The sequence below is a fragment of the Jaculus jaculus genome, chromosome 1 (assembly GCF_020740685.1).
Source record: "Jaculus jaculus isolate mJacJac1 chromosome 1, mJacJac1.mat.Y.cur, whole genome shotgun sequence".
In the NCBI taxonomy this organism is placed as follows: domain Eukaryota; kingdom Metazoa; phylum Chordata; class Mammalia; order Rodentia; family Dipodidae; genus Jaculus; species Jaculus jaculus.
Window position 1 is genome coordinate 2,669,949 of NC_059102.1, and position 23,000 is coordinate 2,692,948.

Genomic DNA, 23,000 nt, shown 5'->3' on the forward strand with positions numbered 1-23,000 from the left:
ATCTGCTTCAGTGCCTCAAAGGATTCAGTGAACATGATTTACTTGTAAGCTTCATTTTCCTATATAAAGAAAACAACTGAGAAACCGCTGAACATTTTTTATTAACAAGTTGATGAAAACTGGAGAAGCCAGTTTATCAGATTTATAGCAGCTATACAATAAGGAGGCCAGGCTGGCAAGTTGATGGAAATCTTGACACGTTTTCTATGTCATCAGGATGGACTCAAGTGGGCCCTTCACATTGCAGAATTACGGAGCGAAAGGCATGCTGAGATTATCTTGTCAGAACCATGTCCCTTACTACAAACAGGCTCCAGGCAGTTCCCATATTTTGGCTGGTTTGAGCCACAAGTCAACTGCCCATGAGATGCAAACTCAACTTGAACCCCATATTACATGTCCACATTGGATCTTTCACTCTCTAATCCATCATACTCATGGGTGGAGCTCCCCTCCTCAGACTGCTTCCCCACAGGGAGTGCTCCTCTAAGACAAAACCCTCCCCACCCCAGACAGCAGCTTCTCTACACAAGGTGGTAACCCCGTGGCTACAGGCGCTGAGGCCTCCTCTTCTCTCTCCTCACATGTTCTATCCCTGTGCCATGGCCAATATGAATGCCTTCTCTTCCTAAAATGCGTCTGGAATGATGGTGTGTGGAAACACCAATCAGAAGCCCGCCCCAAGAGGCCTGCGTGGCTCAGTAGCCTGCCGTGACTACTGCTCTGCCCCTCTGTTGTGCCATTGCTCAGGGGGTTTGGGCACAGTTCAATCCAGACTCACCAGACGGTGCTCCATGGCAGGTGGGCCTCCTATGTAGTAGCTGGTCTCAAATTCCCAGTGATCCTCCTGCTTCAGCCTCCACCACACCTAGCGGCTTAGTTGATCCTTGAACCTTGACCCCTCCAGCTCTAAAGTCCACACCTCTTCCCATGTAAGTCACCTTGTCCCTGGCGGGAGTGAGGGTGTGCCTTGGACTTGCAGAGCCGATGCGGCAGTCTAGACTGCAGCAGGTAGCTGGTAGGGATTGCCATCCCTTTGCCAGCACAGTGAATTGAGCCTAAGGATGGCCTTGCAGAAGAATCTGAGTAGAAGAGTATGTGCCTGAGTTTTCGGGTGACTCTTGAGCTCAACCACCCTAATGCCTCCCCATGTAACAGGGAGAGCAGAGGACAGGGAGTGTGCTATCCCTTGGAGTGAGGCACCTAGATGATGGTGCCTGGATTTGGGGACCACTTGCAATGGGTGAAAGGTCAGACGGGACCAACCTCTCCCAACCGACCAGCAGGCCCAGAAGCTGTCCTTGGGTTTGTTGAGGTTTTTGTCAGACTTGTTACCCACACTTGGGCACCAGCAGGGCCGGTTACCGAGCTGGGTGCACAGTTGCCATTCTCTCTTGGTACCACGTGGTGTGGGGCAGCTTTACTGACAACGAAAAGTATCCAGATAAAGGTGCAGAGACCCTCCTGCCACAAGCATGTCAGAAGCTGTGCTCCTGCGCACTGACTGCACTTGCCCTGTTCCCGGTGAGCCGAGAGCCAAGCTCTGAACTGAATACTTTATTTGCTAAGCAATAAAGGGACCATGCACGTATTCACACTGTCGTGATTAATCTTATTTCAAGTTACAATATTAGCCTATTTCCACACTTCTATTTTGGGCTAATGAAAATTTTTTTTACCAAGAGGCCCTAATTATACCTGTGCAGTGTGGCACACTTGCAAATCCACTGCTAACATTCTCTTTTCAAAACTCCGTGTCATCACAGAAGTAAAGAACATGAGCTCTCCTCCAACAGTTGGTTTATAAATAAAATCCCCTCATGGGCTGAGTGACCTTTTATTTATTTATTTTTTTTTGGTTCTTTGTATATTTTGTGTTAGTTTGGAAATCCTGTGAGCAAAGCCTCCTTATTAGGCCTAGAGCATTGGACACTGCCAGCACATACTAAATGCAGTACCTGATGTGTTTCCACAATCCTGGGCTGACGTCGTCTTTCTAGGGACTCTGCCCCTGATGTGGACACTGTTGGCTATGTGACCACTCTTCACCATTATTGGCCAGCCTGACCTGAGAGAAGTAATGGCAAGGGCACTGCATAAGGGTGACCTGGTGCTGGGGCCTTTCAGGGTTATGCAATCCTGTTTGTCATTTTTTAAATGGTTTATGTATTTATTTGAGAGAGGGAGGGACAGAAAGAGAGGAACAGGCAGACAGAGAGAATAAATGGACATACCAAGGCTTGTAGCCATTGCAAACGAACTCCAGATGCATGTACCACATTGTACATCTGTTTTATGTAGGTGATAAGGAATTAAACCTGTGTCCTTAGGCTTCATAGGCAAGTGCCTTGACCACTAAGCCATCTCTCCAGCCCTCTGCTTGTCATTTTGAACAGCTGTAGTGGATCTGGCCATGGACAGGTAGGATACACAGGCCAGGAAACAGGAGTCAGAGTGGCCAGGGTGAATCTTGCCTGTCTGCAGGACACAGCCAGGTCCAGCCTCCACCTTAAGGGCAGGGGTGTCAAAGGCTACATGCTGCTCTGAGGCTGAGCCATGTCAGAGAGGAGAAGATGGCATGAGAAAAAATGGTACCTAATTTCGATAACTATTTTCTTTTTTTTTTTTTAAGAAAAAAAGCTTTTTTAAATATTTGTTTTGTTTTATTTTATTTACTTGAGAATGGGGCAGACAGAAAAAGAAAGAGGCAGATAGAGAGAGAAAGAGAGAGGGAGAGAAAATGGACATGCCAGGACTTCCAGCCACTGCAAACAAACTCCAGATGTGTGTGCCCCCTTGTGCATCTGGCTTACGTGGGTCCTGGGGAAGCAAGCCTCGAACAGGAACCCTTAGACTTCACAGGCAAGCGCTTAACCGCTAAGCCATTTCTCCAGCCCTGATAGCTATTTTCTTTTGGCCACAAGGCCCAAGTTGTTTTAGTTCCAGGCATTTCTAGTAAAAGCCACAGAAGAGACCCATCAAGGGGACTCTAAGAGGTGTTCTGCAGGCTGGGCTTCCCTCCTCCTTCCAGAAGGTGAGGGAGCCTCATCTGGAGCTATGGAGAGCTGCCCAACCTGGTTCATCTCTCTGCAGATCCTGTCTCCCCCTATGCCCTCCAGAATCCCACCCTGTGACTTTCCCCCTGAAGCCCTGGGTATCTGGAGCCTTGGCTGAGTCCACTCCCTCTGCTGGGCCTTGGAGACTCCTCCAAGGTCCCAGGGGTCCTGCTCTGTACTGGGCCTGTGGCAGGAGATCCTCCAGCCTGTGTCACTACATCACTCTTTGGGAATTTCATCTCAAGGTAACAGCTCTCCAGAGAATGTTACTCACACATTGTTTCCTCATGAAGGGAACCAATGATTGCACAATAAAAATGCCATTCCCTGCCTCCAGATGAGCACTTTCCCCCCCTTTCCCCAATCCTCCCACTCTTTCTTCCTTTCTTTCCTTTTTTGCTCTTATTTTGATTATTTTTGACAGAGGATCTCATTCTATAGTCCACTGGCCTCAAACTCATGGCAATCCTCTAGCCTTAGCCTCCCAACTGCTGGAATTACAGGAGTGAGCCACCACACCCAATTTGTCTATTTCTTTTTATTTTTATAAACTTACATAACATCCCTCTTCTTTGTGGTGTTTTCATGCATTTTTTTTGTTTCCTTTCCCCATTCCCCTTTTCACTCCCTTATTGTCCCCTCTTTCCAACTTAGCCACCTTTTGGCTTTCATATTATATACGACTCTATATACCTCCCTTACATACTTGCATACCCATACTCATTGCCACTCTGCTCACAAAGGCTAGGAACGAGACTCAACCTGAATGGCTGCCAACTGATGACTGGATAGTGAAAATGTGGTACATATGCACAAGGGAGTTTTACTCAGCTCTAAAGAAAAGTGAAGTCAGGAAATGTTCAGGAAAATGATTGGAATTGGAAAAAATATATATTAAGTAAGGTAACCCAAGCCCAGAAAGAACATTTCTTAGGGTTGTCTCAGAGGGGTTTGAAAGCCCCAGTGAAAACCAGTTGGGTCTCCCGAGGTGTGGTTAACTCTCTGTGCCTTGTGCTCCTAAAGGACAGAAGGCTGCGAAGGCCCTGGGCCTGAGGAGGGGCCGCAAGAGGACCGGCGCCCGCAGACGCCACCCCCGCAGATTCTCCCGCCGCTGGAGGAGCGTGTGACCCATTTCCGAGACATGCTTTTGGAGAGAGGGGTAAGGACCCTGGGGAAACCTCAGAGGGGTGGTGGATTGAGGGGCCTCACAGCAAGCAGCGACCTTCCTCCTGCCACTCCTATGGTTGTGCTGAGCAGTCTGCAGGGCTTAGGAGGCTGGGGCGGGTAGAAACCAACAACAAAAGAAGTCACTTCTGTTTCCTGGCTTAAAGGAAGGTATAGGGGTGTCACACAGGGTGAAGGTCTCTGAGGGGCAGGTAGAGGTGCCCTGAGAAGGAACAGGCTGCCAAGGTGGCACAGGGGCGCTTTCCTGTGTGTGGGTAATTGTAAAGAACCCAGTAATGGCTTTGCGAATCCACAGTGAATTCAGGGGCTCGGGTTGCACAGTGCCCCTGGCTGTTTCCTGCCTTCCTTCTTGGTGTGATGGTGCAGCGAGGACCGTGGCCCAGAGCTGCGGAGCAAAGCAAAGGGCTGGGCTGCTGCCCCCAAAGCAGGCCAGTTCTAGCCAGACTTGGGCCGAGCCAGGCTGTGTGCTAACAAGGACACAGCAGATTCCAGGAAAGCTGGTGAGGACTCTAACAGAAGGACACTCACACTAATTAATTTAACTAGGCTGAAGTTGACAGGATCTGGAGTCTCCTCCGGTAACTCATGTCAGACTTAGAAATGGAGTCCAGGCAACAGCTCTGCTGCAGGAGTCCTCACGGGGCTCCTTCCTTGACGGCCTCCCTCGGGCTGGCTATCACAGAGCACTCCCACCAGGCCGTCTTGCTGTGTCGCTTCCCAGGCCCATGCCAGGCTCAACTGTGTCACCAGGAGTCTTGAGTGTCCCGGGGACTGCTCTGCTCTTGCTCAAACATCCCTGCCTGCACGCACATGCTGTCAGAGGAGCCCATGGGGAGGACCGGCTTCTGCAAGGATCTGCACTCCTGCACGTAGAGTGTCTGTAGGAAGAGTGGAAGGGTCATTTGATCAACAGAGGCCCATGTCCATCTCTGCCAGGGCTGGGGGTCTTGGTCCAATATTCCCCAAGAACACTTGGTTGACATATATATGATTCTACAGTGACATAGCCAGCCAGACCAGTCCAGTTGTGTTGTGTAAAAGGAGATGTGATCTGTCTTCTGTGGACATGCTGGTACCATGGACTTTTGAGAAATCCAAACAAAATTCACTCCACCCTCTTGTCTAATTTTCCATCTCTTATTTTTTTGCATCCGAGGAGTCCAGTGTACCACCACAGTCTTGAAGTAACCTTTAGGGGTTGGTGGGGAGGGTGAGGGTGAGCAGGCTGGGTAGAGGGGAGGGGGCTAAGTTTAAAGGGGCTCTTGAATCTGTCCAAAGGGCCTCATTTGGAGACCTTTACTAATAAGATTTGTAATGCATTCTTGACTCATTGGAGTAGGTGATACATTTCAGAGATTCTGAGATTCACTTTAGACTTTATTTATGAAATTCTTGGATGAAGATTAGTAAGAGCAACAGGCATAGGAAAATCAGCTGCTGAGTGATATTGTAACCTCAAGTGGCCCCAGGAGCCCCTGCAGCTTGGGAGCAGAAAAGGTCAGTTCACGTTTACCCCCTTACCATAATGCAAGGCCACCTCTTACAACATTCAGACTATAAAATGTGCCAGCCAATTTCATAAGTTGCTCAGGCTCTTGAGAATTTGATAGCTGAACCCATAAGATTTTGAGTTACTTAAAGAATGGGGCATGGAAAGGTCATGTTTTATGGACTGAGTGGTTAATAAGATTATATATTGTTTCCTGAGTCCTTCAGTTCAGAAATTCATGTACTAGTGGAGTGAGGAAGCCAGATCCTGGGGATTTCTAGTACTTTAAGAAGGGCAGCATCTGTGTTTTCCCAGAGGATTTTGCATTGGAGGCTGTTGTGGTTATGTGCTCTTGTAGGAGGCAGGGGGTAGCTGGATTTTGTACTTGTAGTTTGAATATACAATTTCTACCTTAGGCTCTTATGTTTGAATTCTTGCTCCCCAGCTTATGGTACTATTTTGGAAGGATGTAGAGTATTTAGGAGGAAGAACATTGCTGGAGGAAGTGAACATTTAGGAGAAGGAATATTGCTGGAGGAAGTGAACATTTAGGAGGAACATTGCTAGGAGTGAATAGTTAAGAGCAAGAACATTGCTAGAGGAAGTGAATGTTTAGGAGGAGGAACATTGCTGGAGGAAGTGAACATTTAGGAGGGGGAACACAGGTGGAGGAAGTGGGTCAATGGGGATGGGTCTTGAGCTGTTTGTAACCCAGCTCCACTTTCTTCTTTCTTTCTCTGCTTCCTGACTGTAACTTCCCAGCCATGAAACTCCCTTGGAATCTATAATTAAAACAAAAGCTCACCTTCCTTAAGTTGCTACCTGTAAGTGATTTATCCCAACAATGAGAAAATAACTGCAGTACTGGTAAAAATCAGTTCTCATTGGGCTGGAAAGATGGATTAGTGGTTAAGTGCTTGCCTGTGAAGCCTAAGGACCCTGGTTCTAGGCTTGATTCCCCAGGACCCACATTAGCCAGATGCACAAGGGGGCACATGCCTCTGGAGTTCGTTTGCAGTGGCTGGAGGCCCTGGCATGCCCTCTCTCTCTTTCTCTTTCTCTCTCTCTCTTTCTGCCTCGTTCTCTCTCTGTGTCACTCTCAAATAAATGAATAAAAATGAGCAAAAATATTTTTTAAAAATCAGTTTTCTGGGCTGGAGAGATGGCTTAGCGGTTAAGCGCTTGCCTGAGAAGCCTAAGGACCCCGGTTTGAGGCTCAGTTCCCCAGGACCCATGTTAGCCAGATGCACGGGGGGGGGCACACGCATCTGGAGTTCGTTTGCAGTGGCTGGAGGCCCTGGCGCGCCCATTCTCTGTCTCTCTCTCTCTCTCTCTCTCTCTCTCTCTCTGTGCCTCTTTCTCTCTCTGTCTGTCACTCTCAAATAAATAAATAAATAAATAAATAAATAAATAATCAGTTTTCTTTAAAAAAATCACAGCTTTCTTTTAAAACGTCCATCTACAAAGATCAATTGAATAGCAGATTCCTTGTTTACTTCTGCTGGTTGAGGTGAGTCTGCGGGAGCCATGATGGTTGGAAACATCTTCTGCAACAATGCCTTCCCAGAGCTGGAGAGACAAGTTTTTTCCAGAATGCTAGATCATGACTCAAGAGCTCAGGGCTCCCCCAGAGTCCTCTCAGAGTCCATTTGTGGTGACCCTTGGGCATCTTCCCAACAAGAAGAACAAGTCTTGGGGACTGAAAACAGATACTGTGGACAGTATGAGAGGCTCTGGGCTTTGGGTCCATATCTGTGCTACAATGAGGAAAAGAGTCACAGGCCCACTCGCAACACAGTGGTTAGTGTCAGCCCAAAGAGCTGGACAGGAGAAACAGAGGCTCCTAACTTGGTTCCTTGGCTCACAGGAAAAAGGAACTCAGTCCCTCTCCCATGCATCTTGAGTCAACTGCTCAGGAGTAGTTCCCCTTTTTCTCCTCAGGCATACAAGTATACTGCCATCACCTCTCTAGAGCTTTGACAGGCCCTGGGCCAAGCTGGTCTAAAGGAAGGGTCTTGTCACCATGATCACAGAGGAGGTTGGCATGCACAGGTGGACCAAGTGTTTGGGGCATACCAAATCTCTCTGGAGAAGCTAACTTTCTCTGTGTTTCTGTGACAGGGCTGAGTGTCCTAGGCATAGAACAGATTGCTAATCATAAAAGATGATCTGGGCTTGTCACAGAACACTTGTAAAGCATGGATGTACACCATTGTTTGTTAGGTGGTAAAGTCATCAGTTTAGAAGAGTGTTAATCAAACAAATCCTACCCTAAGAGGCAGTGCTTATCACTAGTAGGTACATTTCTTTCCAGACTTATATTTTTATTACAAACAGTTGTTTAGAGGTTGGAGGTGAAGCACAATGGTATAGAACTTGTCTAGGATGTGAAGGGCACTGGGTTTAATCCCTGCCTCCGTAAAAATAATAAATATAAAATAAAAGCAGACATTTAAAAACCAAGAGGAAAGATTTTTGTCTTACAATAGAATTGCAAGTGATCATAGTTGAGCCACATGTTTTGTTTAATGTCATGAGGTTCAATTTAATTTATAAATTTACACTACTTATCTCTTTAAACAGCTTTAAAATTAGTATGAACTCCTAGTAAATATTTTATCTGTGTATTTCTGTGCACATGTGTGTGCACATGCCCATGTGTGAATATCCATGTGTCCAAGTATATGCATGTGTGTCCTTATATCTACTAGATCAACATTTTAACACTGGGTTACACCTGAGTCCCAGGAAAACACTGGATGTGGGCATACCACTCATTATCACTCATTATCACTTTATAATTTGTGAGTTGTAATTCATTTAGTATATTTTTCAACTTTGCTTATTTAAATAATTCATGGAATACCGTGTGTGTGTGTGTGTGTGTATGTGTGTGTGTGTGTGTGTGTGTGTGTGTGTGTTTAGGATTTGTTTCCTTTTAGCTATAAACATTTGACATTATGACCGCATTGTTTTGAGGAAGTTGTTTAATTCCATTTATTCTCCCACCAGCAATGTTTGAGAACTCCTGAGAGTTTGCTTTTGCTAGTGTACTCTACCAGCACAGAATAGTGAGAAGGTTAAATATTTATTGCTTATCATTTTAGGAATTGAATTGCTTGTCTCCTTTGCTGGTGTTTTCTTTGGTCTCAGTGCTTCATTCTTCTTCCCTGGATCAGTTGTCCTGGCTTTTGCCATGTAGTAGTACATTGGGTGTGACCAGAACTCTCTCTGTAATAGATTGGATCCAGTTCTAACCCTTGGGAAATCGTGGCTTACCCATTCTAACTGTCAGGCAGAATAATAACTAACTAATTGTAATGTGAAAAAAATCCTCAAATGGAGTGAGGAGAATATATTGGGGAATAGCAAGGTAAATTTTCATTTGTCTATCCATGAAAGAAATGTTAAATTTGTACAATGCTATGAGCACTGGAGAGGAGGCTAGAAGAGAGTCTGACCCATTGTCCCTATGCTGGTGGCAGCCCTGCCTATGAGGACACTTCACATCCGAAGCACAATGGGAGTAACAACAGACACATCTGTGAGCTTGGTCTCTACTACTCCAGAGCCCCCAGCACCCTTGAACTTTGGGCAAAAGGATTTCTGCTCCCCTGATTGAGGCCTGTGGTCACTTTCCTCAGACTATGGAAACAGGAAAGGGTAGAAGTGGCAGAGGGTAGAAAGAAAGAGTGCCCATTACATGCATGTGCTGGGCAGAGAGAGAGGGGACACAGAGAACTAAGTGTCTCTTAGCAGCTGCAGGGACAGGCCACTCCACACACTTTGGGAAGTCTGCCTGTCTGTTTTCCTTTCTCTTTTGTTTTCAGCACAGCATAAATGATTTAATGTGCTGTGATATTATGAAGGGGATATGTTTGTTCATTTGTACTAATATATTCAAAGTTCCCAAAGTCACCAATCTTGTCCTGTCCTGACCTTTGCACATAGGACTGGGGCAGAGAGACAAGGGAGCCCTGCAGGGGAGCTGTGAGAGGCTGTCAAGAGCTATGTGTCCTTGAGTCAGGAGGCTGGCAGTTATGGGAGAAGTCACCTCTAATTTGCTCGGCAGCTAAAGTTCCAGGTTGAAGGTTGCCTTCTCAACATACCAAGGAAGTAAGGGAGCAAATGCAGTGCTCAGTAATCAAGCGTGGTGCAGACCATTCGCTTCTGAAGCAACCGGGTTTGTGTCTGTGATGAAAATCAGCTGGGTGGGGCGGCCCCAGTGAGACCCAGTCCCTCATGATCAGGACAACTAGCAGCTGCTGCCCTTGATGCCTGAGTGCACAGGCTTAAATCCAGAAGGTAGCAGGTGGGCCTTCCTGCAGGTACAGGAGCCACGCCCCATCAGGTGGCAAGTTATATTGCTTGACCCCTGGAGACTTCCTTGTGACTACTATTCATCCTCCGGCTGAGGATGTGGCATTCTTTCCTCAGTCTCTTTGTAACCAAGAATTAAAAAATATTGGGCAAAGCCTTTTTAGCTGGAAAGATGTGTGGTGCATTCTGCTTCCTGTGGCAAAGCGGCTAAGGACAGCCCCCCACACTGGGCACTCCTGCCTCTCTGCCGAGGCCTGGCGCTGCGGCAGTAACCCCAGATGGCCAGCCATCAGGCGCTGATGGGACTTGCATCACTGCACTTTCAGTCATCTCTGAACATTCCCAACCACTTTGCAGAAATGGAATCCATTTATCTCTAAGCTGAATTGTCCCTGGGAGCAGTGCAGGAATCCCTTCTTTTTTTCTTTTCAGTTTCTGGAGAGGCATGTGTGAAGTTACTAGGACAGTGTGAGTTTTCTCTGGCTGTGCTTTTGTAAACGGTCCCCTCCCAGGCTGAGCTAGGCAGCTACAGGCTCAGAGGACACTTCTGTGACCCTTCCCCTCTGCAGAATCACTCATCATAGTGTGGATGCTCAGGGGTCTTGAGGCTCCTGTGGGCAGCAGCTCACAACCAAGTAGCGCTGCCCAAGCTGGGCTGAGGTCTGGAGCCAGAACAGGAGGGTCCTGGCTGCTTCGCTGAAGGAGTGGCAAGCTGAAGGCTCCACTGGAAGGCCCAGGCTACACGCAGAGAGAAGTGTTGAGAGCTGGTCCTCCTTTTCCACGTACCAGGTAACCATCAGCTGCTGAGAGGGAAGCCATTTCTTCTCCTGTACCCATGCCCTATGCAGCACTGACTCAAGTGGTGCCATATAGTACATCAGCCTAAGGCCCCTCATGCCAGCCAGCCTCTTGGAGGTGGAGCCTGAACACAGGCTCCGCTCTTATGGTGGCATCCCTTACGACTGGAAATTGCCTCCCTGACTGCCTCCCACTAGTGCTTGGGTTTCAAACAACAACTCTGGCTTCCTTTTGTGTGAAGAGAAGACAAAGCAACACAAGGCACCCACAGTGAAGAAAAAGAGGCCTGAGGCAGGTACCTGCCTGTTGCTGGGAAAAAGAGCCTGACCAGAAGTAGCTGTTGGGAGGAAAGGGTTTATTCCAGGCTTTGCATTTTGAGAAGAGGTTTCACTGTGGTGGAGAAAGCATGGCAGAGCAGGCAGCCAGCTCCCATCTTCACACCGGAGCAGCAAGAGGGAGCTGAGTAGCTCATACCCACCGGGGCTGAACTCACAGCCCTCAAGGTCAGCTTGCAGCTTGCAGTAGCAACACCCCTCCTGCAGCAAAAGCCCTTCCTGCAGAGGCTCCACCAGCTGGGCATTGAGTAGGAGGCTTAGTCACATCACGTGAGGCTATGGAGATGCTTTCCATTCAAGCTGTCACAACAACTTAGCAATCATTTCCATAGAGAGTAGGTGCTGGCTGTATGGGGATGGAAAGGGAAGGAAGAGCCACCTGGCCTGTCTCATGGGGAATCACCATCCACTCTTTGGTTTCTGAGGAGGGCAGTGGATACTGAGTGCTGAGTGTTCCATTGAATGAAGAAAGTGAAGGCAGGCCAGTAACACAGCATCAGGACTGTCCCCACTGACAGGGCCAGGGGCAAGGCATCTGAGTGGGGGAGATATACTCAGGTCCTCTAGTTATTAGGAGGCAGACAAACTGTCACAGAGCAGCGATAGTGTATGGTCAGAGCCCATGTCACAGTCGGCTCCAGGGAGCCACTAGATTCTGCAGGAAGTGGCCTAATGTGACTGAAAACTATAGCTATTTGATGGGCTGATGATTTGCCCCACTGGTTAAAGGCACTTTCCCTCAAAGGTCTGCCATCCTGGGTTCCAATCCTCAGTACTCATATAAAGCCAGTTACACAAAGTGACAAATGCACTTGGAGTTGGTTTGCAGTAATGGGAGACCCTGGTGTGCCTCCCTCTAAAATAAATAAATAAAAATACATTAAAAAATAAAAATATAGCCATTTGAGACAACATCAGGTGAAATGCAGAGTGACAAAAGAAGCACTTGGCAAGAGCTTGGGGACTGGGAGCATTGTCAAGGGCAGCAGGAACAACAGGCATCAGTCTTGGAAATTGCGGGGAGAGCTGCACACCAGGGTGGCCCCAAAGCCTGAATAGGTGTGGGCAGGACCTATGGTTTCATGGGAGCTGTCTGTGGCGGCAAGTGAGATGAATGGCTATCTTATCATTGCAACTACTAGCCATAATACAGGTGTCTCATCTTGCCAACTACAGATGAAAATTTCTTTTAGGGATTTTAGGGCTTTAAAATTTAATTCTTTTATACATCTAAGTCCCCTAAATTTGGAATAACCTGACAGAGTTATATATGCAACCCACCTTCTAGCTATTCCCTGGCCAAATTATGTTTTCCACACCTGAACCTTTGTCCTCCCCTTGCCCTCTAAGAATAACATCTAAGACCTCAGTCACCTCTAATCTACACATGAGCCTGTCCTTCTGCTACTTCCCAATGTACCCACAGGTTCCTTAAACCTAGGTATGTCCAGCCCCTTGAGTCCCTGCCCTCCCCATAGTCGAGGACCCCCAGCTTTTGTACCCATAGATAGCCTATCCTAGAGCATCCTTCTAGCCCCTTCCTGAGCCAGACTGTATCCCTGTTCCACAGGAGTCCTTCAGTGCCCTCCGCTGCCTTGCCCTGCACCAGGCCTTCCTGATGCCGGGGCCTTGAGTCATTTCCTCAGAATCCTCAGCTCCCAGCATGAGTCCAAGGTGAAGTCAATATTAAGTCAATGTTTTTAAGTGGACAAATTATTTTTAAATGGCTTAAACATTCCCTTGTTCTGTCAGCATATGGTCTAGAAACAACAACATCTCAGTGGCAAAGGCACCAATACCCAGGTGTTGGTTTCTGTTTCTGATAAAAATAACAAGGGCTTCTGGGCATATTGTCTGACTGGAGGACTAAGGAAGGGGTAGTGGGGTTGGAGCTGGGAAGCACCAGCAGGTGAGACTGAAGACCAAGGTCAAGCATAGCTCCCAATGACTGAAGCTGGGTCCGTCTGAGAAACAAAACTTATAAGGTAATGCTGGTTGGTAGCTCAAAGTAAGAGCTATACATTCACACATCTGTGCAGCCTCCAAGCATGAACTTCTTGGCCATGAGTCATAGAAAGGAATGGTTTGATAAATAAGCCACCATTTGACAGGATTTAGGATCACCATGAAAACAAACCTCTGGTATGTCTGTGAGGGCTTTCTAGATTAGGTTAATTAGGTGGGACAAACGATCTTAATGTAGGCAGAAGCATTCCACGGGCTGGAGTTCTGGGCTGGACAGGAAGAACAGGGCCAGCTGAGCCACAGTACTCATCACTCTCACCTTCCTGAGTGCAGGCAGTGACCAGCTGCTCCATGTCCCACTGTCATGCCTTCCCTGCCCTGAGGGGCTGTGTCCTCTCAAATTGTATGCTGAAACAAGCTCTTCTTCTTAAAGAGAAGGAAGCTGTTTTGTGAGTATTTTGTTGAATGTATGAGAAAGGCGCTGCTGTGAAAGAGACAGATATCCCATCAGAAGGACACAAGACCATTTGTAGAGCCATGGCCCTTGAGAGATGCAACATGACCTTTACACAGGGCTGCACACAAACACCTCTCCAGAGTGCAGCACAAGATGATGGACAACAGCTGCCTGCCGAGGGACACTTGATGCACACCTCACCCAGGGCCCAGGGCTCATCACCAGCGATGAGTCCCGAGCACGGTGTGGACTCCAGATGCAGTGTGCTAAGAGTGCCATGTTGCCCCTGTGGCCGTCCTCCCAGCTGAGCACCTTGGAATGACCCTGACCTGCACTCCCAGAAAAAGCCAGCATCATCAAAACAAGGAGGGTCTGGAGAGCCTCGCCTTCAGAGACACAGGACTCAGTGTGCCATGGAAACCTGGGACAGTCAAAGAAATTTAGGTACAACTAAAGAATCCTGGGTGACATGTGAGTTTTGTTCATAATGACGGGCTGTATTTCATGGTGAGGGACCGGACCTAGACCATGCATACAAGGCACTGATGACTTGAGAAATCTGGAAGGGGACATGGGAGCTTTCTGCAATATTCCATCACATTTTCTGTGAACCTAAAATTACTGTAAAATAAAATGGTTTACTTTAAAGAGTAACCAATCTTAAAAAGGTTAAATGTCCATGAAAACATCAAGTACCCTTCTGTGAAGGCCAGTCTGTATGAGAGCCACTGCCCTCGGCCATGGCCTGAGGGGTCCAGAGAACTTCCACATGTCCTCCCTGCTTTCAAGATGTGACACTGTGGAACACCTAGCCCCCAGCCCTGGAAGGTACCCTGGGAAGAACTAGTGTTACTGTGCATCTCCAAGTTAAGTTTTCCAGTGTTCTTAGTATTGATTTTCATGGTGTGTTGGAAGTGTCCCGCACTTTTCTACAGCACTGCCTCCCTGAATCCATTGTACCTTAATGCTACTTTTTTTTTTTTACACCATTGATCATTTCAGCAGACTCCAGGCTCAGCACCAGATGCTAAAAGAAGCTCTATTGAATATTTTTCTCTAGGTGTCAGCATTTTCGACTTGGGAGAAAGAATTACATAAAATTGTGTTTGACCCACGCTATCTCCTGCTAAACTCTGAGGAGCGAAAGCAGGTAAGGCTGGGGTAAGGGGAGATTGTCACTCTGAGGCGGTGCTAAAGCTGACAGGCTTCTAGGTCAGCTTTGCACTGCTGCCAGGGAGGGCTAATCAGTGGGTGCTGTAGCATGAGAGCCTGGTATGTGAGTTGGAAGTTCTGAGGAGGCTCATGCTGGGAACTATTCTGTCCTACTATCTTGTCCTGACCCCTGCAAAGAATGATGTGTAATCAAAGATGAGAATATAAACCTTTTATTAACCACACTCCAAATGACTTTAACCAATACGTTAATAACACCATACACTTAAGGTGTCACATAGCCAACAGGAAGAGATCTGGGAACAATCCGTGCATAAGTAAAGGATGGACATTGTAGAAAGGTTCCAGAAAAGTTAGGTTGGCTTGGAGTGAGTGCTGTGAAAGTCTTCAAAGGAGCGATCTGCCAGGGCTCCGCCCAGGCTTCTCTGTGGAGGAGCTCACAGAACCAACTCTGCTCGTCCATGCTAAGCACACTTGTTTCACTGAATTTTATTATTTTTTTTCAGAAAGAAACATTTTAATAGACACAAAGCAAGCAAGTGAAGATTCCAAACATACATTGGAATGATCTGTGTTTGGGCTGCATATACTCTATTCTATAGCTAAGGGAAACTAGATTTTAATAATTGATAATATTTCACCCTTTTATTGCATTATTAAAAAGCAAAAAATTCCAACTGCTCGACTGTGAAGGAAATCACATTGTAAGGACCTGTGAATTCCTGTCTGAGTTTCTTTTCTCTGCCCTATAGGGCCACAGAAAATAACTATGGCGTAAAACCAAGCTGCACAGCCCAGCTTGAGCTCAGAGCAGTTTTGTATCATTGATTGCTTCTGCATATTAGGGGTGCTACTTGAGAGGCTGTTACGACAAAGGAAATTGAAGATAAGATAGAAGACCCTCCTCACTCCCAAAAGAAGCCACTCATAATGAGATCCTTTGTGGCACTTCCAGTCTAGAACTTGGTCATGCCTCTTAGGAGGATTGGGAGCCCAAGGGCCTGGACACTTGTGGGAAGAGTTAAATCTTTGAGTCCCAGGGAGCAAGTGAGACCGTGTTCCACAAGGCATGATCAGAGAGGACAGATGCACTGTGAGGAGAGCTGATAGGGCTGTGAGGAGAGCTGGTCCTTGTCTGAGTGTGTGTTCTGCAGGCAGGTCGCTCTGTACTCCGTGGGGGCAGCTTTCGAAAGTCCCAGGCCTGTCTTAACATGCTGCAGTGTGAGGGAAGCCAGCCTTGTAGTTTTCATGCACCATGGCTTCCAGAGAGCATCCTGGTAGATGCTTGCAGCCTCACAGCCAGGGAGACGCTGCAGTTTGGTAAGGATGGTGTGGGAGTTGAACACAGCAAAGGGACAGAATTCAGGCCCCATTCAGCAGACACAGTCTCAATTACAAGTAGGGTTGATGAACAAGCACTGCCAGAATCTTCAGGGTCTCCCAATACAATATTTTCATGAGGAAAGTGGAGGCACATGGTGTGAATTTTACCAGGGCAGCAAGGACTATCGAGTGAGTCCTGGGAGCGCTAATCAGGCTGGTTTCTATGGTAACAAGAAGTGCTTCATTTTATTACTCCGGAGTCCACAGAAATGAGATAATGGCCAATGCACTTGCCTTTAAAAAGTCATGCTCCAATTTGGATAAAACTGGCGTAATTTGTTAGAGGAGAAATATACCTGCTACAATAAATTATAGGGGCATAAATACAGCAACAGAGGAAAAGGAAAGAAAAATAAAAATTTGATTAGGTGGGTGAATGGTTCTGGGCAGAGAGGGAAGTGGGCATTTCTCGTGTGCTCTGACCCCTACGGCCAGCCTTTTCACTCACATTTAAAATTAATAGAGCAAAACTCCAGCTAATGATGGAGCCACACACTTTTATTTGGATTACACACCTGCATTCACCTCTTTTATCAGTTTAAATTAGCAGGCCACTGGAGAGCACACCTTACTGTTTGCCTTGAAGGTAAAATAAGCCAATCATATTCTAACTTGAATATGTATGGACATGTTCAAAACTGAAGTCATAGTCTTGAATATTTTACTCTTCTCAGTCCTCAGGAGGTGAGTAGCATTTTGCACTTGTCATCCTTTAAAGACTTGTTATTAAAAAATGGATCAGAGCCAGGCACGGAGGCACCAACCTGTAATCACACTACTTTGGAGGCTGAGGCAGGATGACCAAGAGTTCTAGGCCAGCCTGGAATGCACAGTGAGACCTTGTTCCTCTACCCTCCCCATCGCCCAAACTTAGAAGCAAAACAAACAGCATTGCAGCAACTTGACACTGACCCCATCACAACAGAGTCAGTAACGAGCTGAGCCGCCAGTGCGCCAGCACCTCCCTCCTCCTGCTCCTGCAGGGATGCTGCCATGAGCTGCTTCCTCTCAGAACTGTGTGGATTGGTGCAGAGCTGCTATTTGCTGCTCTGGTGGGATCACATGTGGATTTTTTATTGGTATTTTTATTTATGTTTACACAATCATTTAAATTATTTTCAGCTTATGTTCTTAGTGTTCTGGATGCTCAGGCAGCATTAGGAATAGAACACACTTATCTTTCCCCTCCTTGGCTGTATGGTCTGTAAGTGACAATTTTCTCTGATGTTAAAACACCCAATCTCACATTCTATGGGCAGTAGCAAGGAGAGATTCCATCTGATTATACAACTGTCAGTTTCTAAGAGCAAATGTGGATTCTTGAATGAATTTGTCCACCAAGTAGTATTCATGTGCTGTATTCTGGGGAACAGGATTTCCATGTTGGGCCATTTGAAAAATACCTCTGGTCAAAGGGGTGGGGGTGTATGGTCAGGCTGCCTGCCTGGTAGATCCCAGCCTGCAGGCTCTGTGTCCCTGGTCTGTCCTGAGCCTCCCTCATGTACCAGTCCCCACATTCAGAAGGGGGGTTCCTGGACACTGAAGTGTGGGCATCAGAAATACCAGGGTCATGAACTCTTTTGGGAGACTCGGGGGTGATTATGTATATCAGCATGGGAAGTGACCAGAAGAAACGAAGTCATTTGTACTGTTCCGAGCACTCTAGTGTTGGTGTGAAAACAGGTGGACTGCTTTGCTGCAAACATATCTCAGAGACACGATGGGAAAGAAAGGTCATGTAAAATGAGTAACACAGGCAGGGTGTCAGGGCTTTCCCAGGACCTCTGGTCTGGACTGACTGGATATTTGGACCCTAGGTGGTTCCTGCATGTGGAGAAGCTCTGTCAGCCTCTAGGAAGTAGGGCTTGCTTACTTGGACTTGGTCTCACAGAGCCCCACAATGCAGGGGCCATAGCTAACAGGCCCAACACCCAGGAAAAAGAATAGTTTTCCTTAAAGGTCTGCTAGTTTTTCATGCCATTGGACAGATTTTCATGCCTAATATGCAATTTCATAATACTTTTCATAATTCTTTTGTGGATGTATTTAAGATATTTGAACAGTTTGTCAAGACAAGAATAAAAGAAGAGTACAAGGAAAAGAAAAGTAAACTGCTGCTGGCCAAAGAAGAATTCAGAAAGCTTCTAGAAGAATCAAAAGTGTCACCCAGGTATGGGGGCATATATACAGCAGATGTTTTGGGGCTGGAATGTACTCAGCATTGCAGGATCTCTTTTGTTAAATCATATACACTAACATCCTAAAGACACTGAAGTGTGGACTTAATGACCTGTTGGAGGCAGAAACTGGATTTGTCTATCCTGTTGCCAGTGGATAGACCTGGAACTCCTTACACAGGCCTGGGAGTGCTTCCCTATGCAAACACACCTCATTCACTGCCTTCCTCCACGTTTTCTGGTGGTCAGCACACCCCAGTCACTGCCTTCCCCCACGTGCTTCAAACAGTCAGCACCTCCCTCCAAGCCTGTGACTAAATTGCCAGCCTGTAGTAAGCCCCTGAGAGGAAGTCACGTTCTGACCCCATGACCAGGGAGAGAAAACAAAACAAACCAGTGTCGACCAGAAATAGTCCTCATGGTTCCCTTGGCTCACAGGGAGTTTGTAGTGAGTACTCCCCGAAGACTGGGCAGGTGGCCTGATTAGCCTGGCTCTATAAAGTTCCTCAGTGTATGAGGAGAGGCTAGCTTTCCTGAGTCAGAAAAAACCAGTAGCATTGCTGATGTAACAAATAAGAGAGATACACAGTGAATTTTAAAAGGTATTTTTATTTGCAAACAGAAAGCAGAAATGAGAAAGAAAATAAATGGCACAGAAAGTCCTCCTTCCACTGCAAACAAACTTCAGGTGAATGCACCCCTTTGTGCATCTTGCTTTATGTGAGTGCTAGGGAATTGCAATGGGGCCATCATGCTTTGCAGGCTAGTGCCTTTAACTGCTGAGCTATCACTCCAGCTTCACAGTTAATTCTTTATGAGTAGCCTTGATCTTTTTAATTACTTCTAAATACTATAACACCAGGAGTGGTGCTGACATCTGTAATCTTAGCATTGAAAGGTATGAGACAAGAGGATTGCAAGTTCAAGTCCAGCTTGGACTGTAGTGAGTTCCTGGCCTCCCTGAGTTACAGAACAAGAGCCTGTCTTAAAAAGAAAACTAAGGGGCTGGAGAGGTGGCTTAGCAGTTAAGCGCTTTCCTGTGAAGCCTAAGGACCCCAGTTCGAGGCTCAGTTCCCCAGGACCCACGTTAGCCAGATGCACAAGGGGGAGCATGCTTCTGGAGTTCGTTTGAAGTGGTTGGAGGCCCTGGCGCGCCCATTCTCTCTCTCTCTCTCTCTTTTTTTTTTTTTTTTTTTTGGCTTTTCAAGGTAGGGTCTCACTCTAGTCCAGGCTGACCTGGAATTCACTATGTAGTCTCAGGCTGGCCATGAACTCACAGAGATCCTCCTACCTCTGCCTCCCAAGTGCTGGGATTAAAGGCGTGAGCCACCACGCCTGGCTCACTCTCTTTTTATGTCTCTTTCTCTCTCTGTCTGTAGCTCTCAAATAAATAAATAAATATAATTTTTAAAAAAGAAAACTAAAGAAATAGAACTATAAAACTGTCACTCTCATAAGTATAAAGGTGACTGATTTCAATGCATTGCTGTTTTAGATGAGGCCTTGCAACAGTATTTTTTAACTGGTCCTTTATGTGAAGACAGGGCTCCTATATTGTGGTCTGCAATTCATTTGGTCATAGTTGAGTGTTATTGAATAGCGTTAACTATACAATCCTCTCAGGGCTTCCCCACCTGTTCATGGGACTTTCTGAAGGAGAAAAAGAGCAGAGTTTAGACTCCTGAGAAATGCTAAGGGAGAGAGGTAAAGTGTCTCGTCCTTAGTAAGACAACTGTCAGTGGGTATAGAAGCCTTGAGCAGTTGTATCTGCTTGGCTGTGTCTATCCAGCTGAGGCCATAATGAAGGAGATGACCCAGGAGGGAGGGTCAGGAAACCCATTCTGTGTGGCCAAGAGATGAGGTATTAAACCTTCGTGTGTCTCTGTGACCTCATCCAAATGGGGGTGACTATGCTGACCACGGTGACTGAGAGCGTGAGGTGCAGCTGGCAGGAGCCCTTCATAATGTGAGCTGTCACCATGGCCTTTGCTGCTACTGTTACGGAATGTGACAAGCTGATGTCCTCTCAGGCCCTCAGACCCCTGCATGTCATGAAGACAGAAGACATGTGTTACACTGAGCAGAGGAAAGGATGCACACACAGGCATTTAAGGAGCCTGTGATAACCTCACCAATGGAGCTGTCCACATTTTACAATGGCTCCGTGACAGTGGTGAAGGGTAGGCTGAAGGGAGGGGGAAGAGAGGCGTGGGGAAGCCAGAGAAAAAACATGTAAGCAGGCACCCCTTTAGGCAGGAAAAGGGGCAGCTGGATGAGAAAGAGAGGGGACATCCTCCAACGAGACTAATTATGGTCCTGAGACCATTTTCTTCTCTTCTAATGACCATGTCTTATGAAAAGCTTGTTAAACTGTAATAATTTAACATTACCATTGGGTCACTGTAGGAAAACATACACTTCTATGTAAAGAGAAGTGAGGAAACAGCAGGTCCTCAAGATAAAGAATGAGCAAATGCTCCATGAAGAGGACTCCTGGTTACAAGCAGGACATCACAGTAGATCCAGGAGGGCTCGGGGGCCTCAGCCACTTCCCTGGAGTTCCAGGAGGGCTCGGGGGCCTCAGCCACTTCCCTGGAGTTCCAGGAGGGCTCGGGGGCCTCAGCCACTTCCCTGGAGTTCCAGGAGGGCTCGGGGGCCTCAGCTACTTCCCTAGAGTTCCAGGAGGGCTCGGGGGCCTCAGCCACTTCCCTGGAGTTCCAGGAGGGCTCGGGGGCCTCAGCTACTTCATTTCTGTTAAGGAGTGGAGGACAGGGCCACAGCCCATCCAGAAGCCTGGCCATTCCTTTCCTCCATGCAGCTGCTGTTGCCGGAAGGCCTGACCTAAATGCATAAGCAGGGTTGGTCTTTGCGGTTTCCTTCTGGGAACCCTAAACTATGGGGTTGTTTCCTGGAGAAGTGAGTGGCCCCTACCTGACAGCCACAGGGGACACTCAGCACTGGCAGACAGTGGAGAATGAGGCATGTCCGAGTGTGGAAAAGTTCATTCAGGTTGCACATCAATAATGAGTTAGACATGAACAGTCACCAGGGCCCTGAACGCATGTGTCACCTCTTTTTGGACCTCTAGAGAGAGCTAACTTCCCCAAACATCTGGGCTTCCTAGGGAGAGTGGGTGCCTACAGGGGAAGGAAAGAAGGAGAGCAGGGGCCCATCATGTGCACAGTGCTGCTGTAGCTGGGGCAGTGAGAGTAGGGACACTGGAGGCTGACATGGCTGCAGCTGTACTGCAGGGTCACTCCTGAGACCTGGCTGTGAACTTAGGTCAGAGGCCTGCACAACCCTAGTGCCCCGCTCAGCCAGTTGGTATGTAGGCATTCTGTACCCTGGGCACTTTCTTTCCACCCTGAGAGAAACTAGGACTCACTCTCAGGAAAGGTGTTTCATAAAACTCTTTCTTTTTCAGGACCACCTTTAAAGAGTTTGCCGAGAAGTACGGCCGGGATCAGAGGTTCCGACTTGTGCAGAAACGAAAGGACCAAGAGCACTTTTTCAACCAATTCATACTTATTCTTAAGAAACGGGACAAGGAAAACAGACTGAGGCTCCGGAAAATGAGATGAGTCTTGAAAGTGTGGCAATAGGATAGTGGGCAACAGGGCACAAGGACGAGGGGACAGGAGGAGGCAGTGGTGTCCAGCACGTGGCTCCAGCCGTCCTCAGAGGATTACTGTTTCATATTGAAGCTCCTTTTGTATTATGTTCAGAGTATGATGTATTTCTAATTGCCATGAGCGTCGAGTCCTTTAGTGTTTTAATTATGCAAATTAGTTGTAATATACACAGTATCAATCCACTGTGGGTTTGTGACTAACCAGGGGCAAGAACCGTCCATAGCGATCTCAAGGTCAGCTCTAAATACAAACGGAGCAGTCCTGACTCCTCAAAATCCCACCCGGAAGGACAGCCTGAAACTTCTCAGAGGCCTTCCTGAGTTACCCCTTTTCTGCAGGATTTCTGTGGTTTCAAGACAACCCTCACTCCAGTGTCCCCTCAGGTCACTGTCTTGTTTCCTGAGTAGTAGTAATAGGGTTTCATCATTCATCACAGTGACAAACAGCCACTTAGCATATGACTATATAGCCGGCAAGTGGCTGAGGTGACCACATTTTCCTCTACTGGGAGGTCCAGGCTCAGAAGGGAGACACACTGGATGCCAGAGGGTCTCCTTAATAAGAGTTATTTTGTACAAAATCATCATATTAATTAATATTTTAGTTATTTTTATTGTATGCCCAGAGTTTGCATGAGATTTTTCTCATCATCTTTGTATAAAGATTTTAAATTTTTTTTAATTAATAAATATTTTAAACCAGTGTGTTTCTGTGGCTGAATCACAATCTTAAGTAGCAAAATTATTTCAAGTACAGATTCCCAAAGGATTTCAAGGGAGAAGAAGGGTACACTTTGGGGCTAAGGGCTGGGAGGAGAACTTCTACTCTGCAACTCATGCTAGGGTGCCTTGGATAGTGTGTGCTGAATGCTTAGCTAACTAGTTCTATGGTATTGCACATCTGTTTATTTATTTCAGGGTTTAGTTTCAGGGTCTTTGTCCAGAGACAGTACCTCTCTTCCCTATGGAACACTGACAGTCCCTCACCTGTCTTCTCCTGAGTCACATAAGGGCACTGTTGTAGTCAGCTC

At 47.0% G+C, this 23,000-nt stretch overlaps 1 protein-coding gene across 2 annotated transcripts in view; it reads left to right on the forward strand.

Moving 5' to 3' along the window:
* Positions 1 to 22,672, forward strand: part of Tcerg1l (transcription elongation regulator 1 like) — a 202,346-nt gene extending 179,674 nt beyond the window's left edge. For both annotated transcript variants that reach the window (XM_012951464.2, XM_045136690.1), the window contains exons 9-12: positions 4,080 to 4,215; positions 14,666 to 14,755; positions 18,213 to 18,331; positions 21,763 to 22,672. In XM_012951464.2, the coding sequence (XP_012806918.2) occupies positions 4,080 to 4,215; positions 14,666 to 14,755; positions 18,213 to 18,331; positions 21,763 to 21,919 (502 nt within the window). In that variant the 3' untranslated portion in view covers positions 21,920 to 22,672. The remainder of the gene's footprint in view (positions 1 to 4,079; positions 4,216 to 14,665; positions 14,756 to 18,212; positions 18,332 to 21,762) is intronic.
* The last annotated feature ends 328 nt before the right edge of the window (positions 22,673 to 23,000 follow it).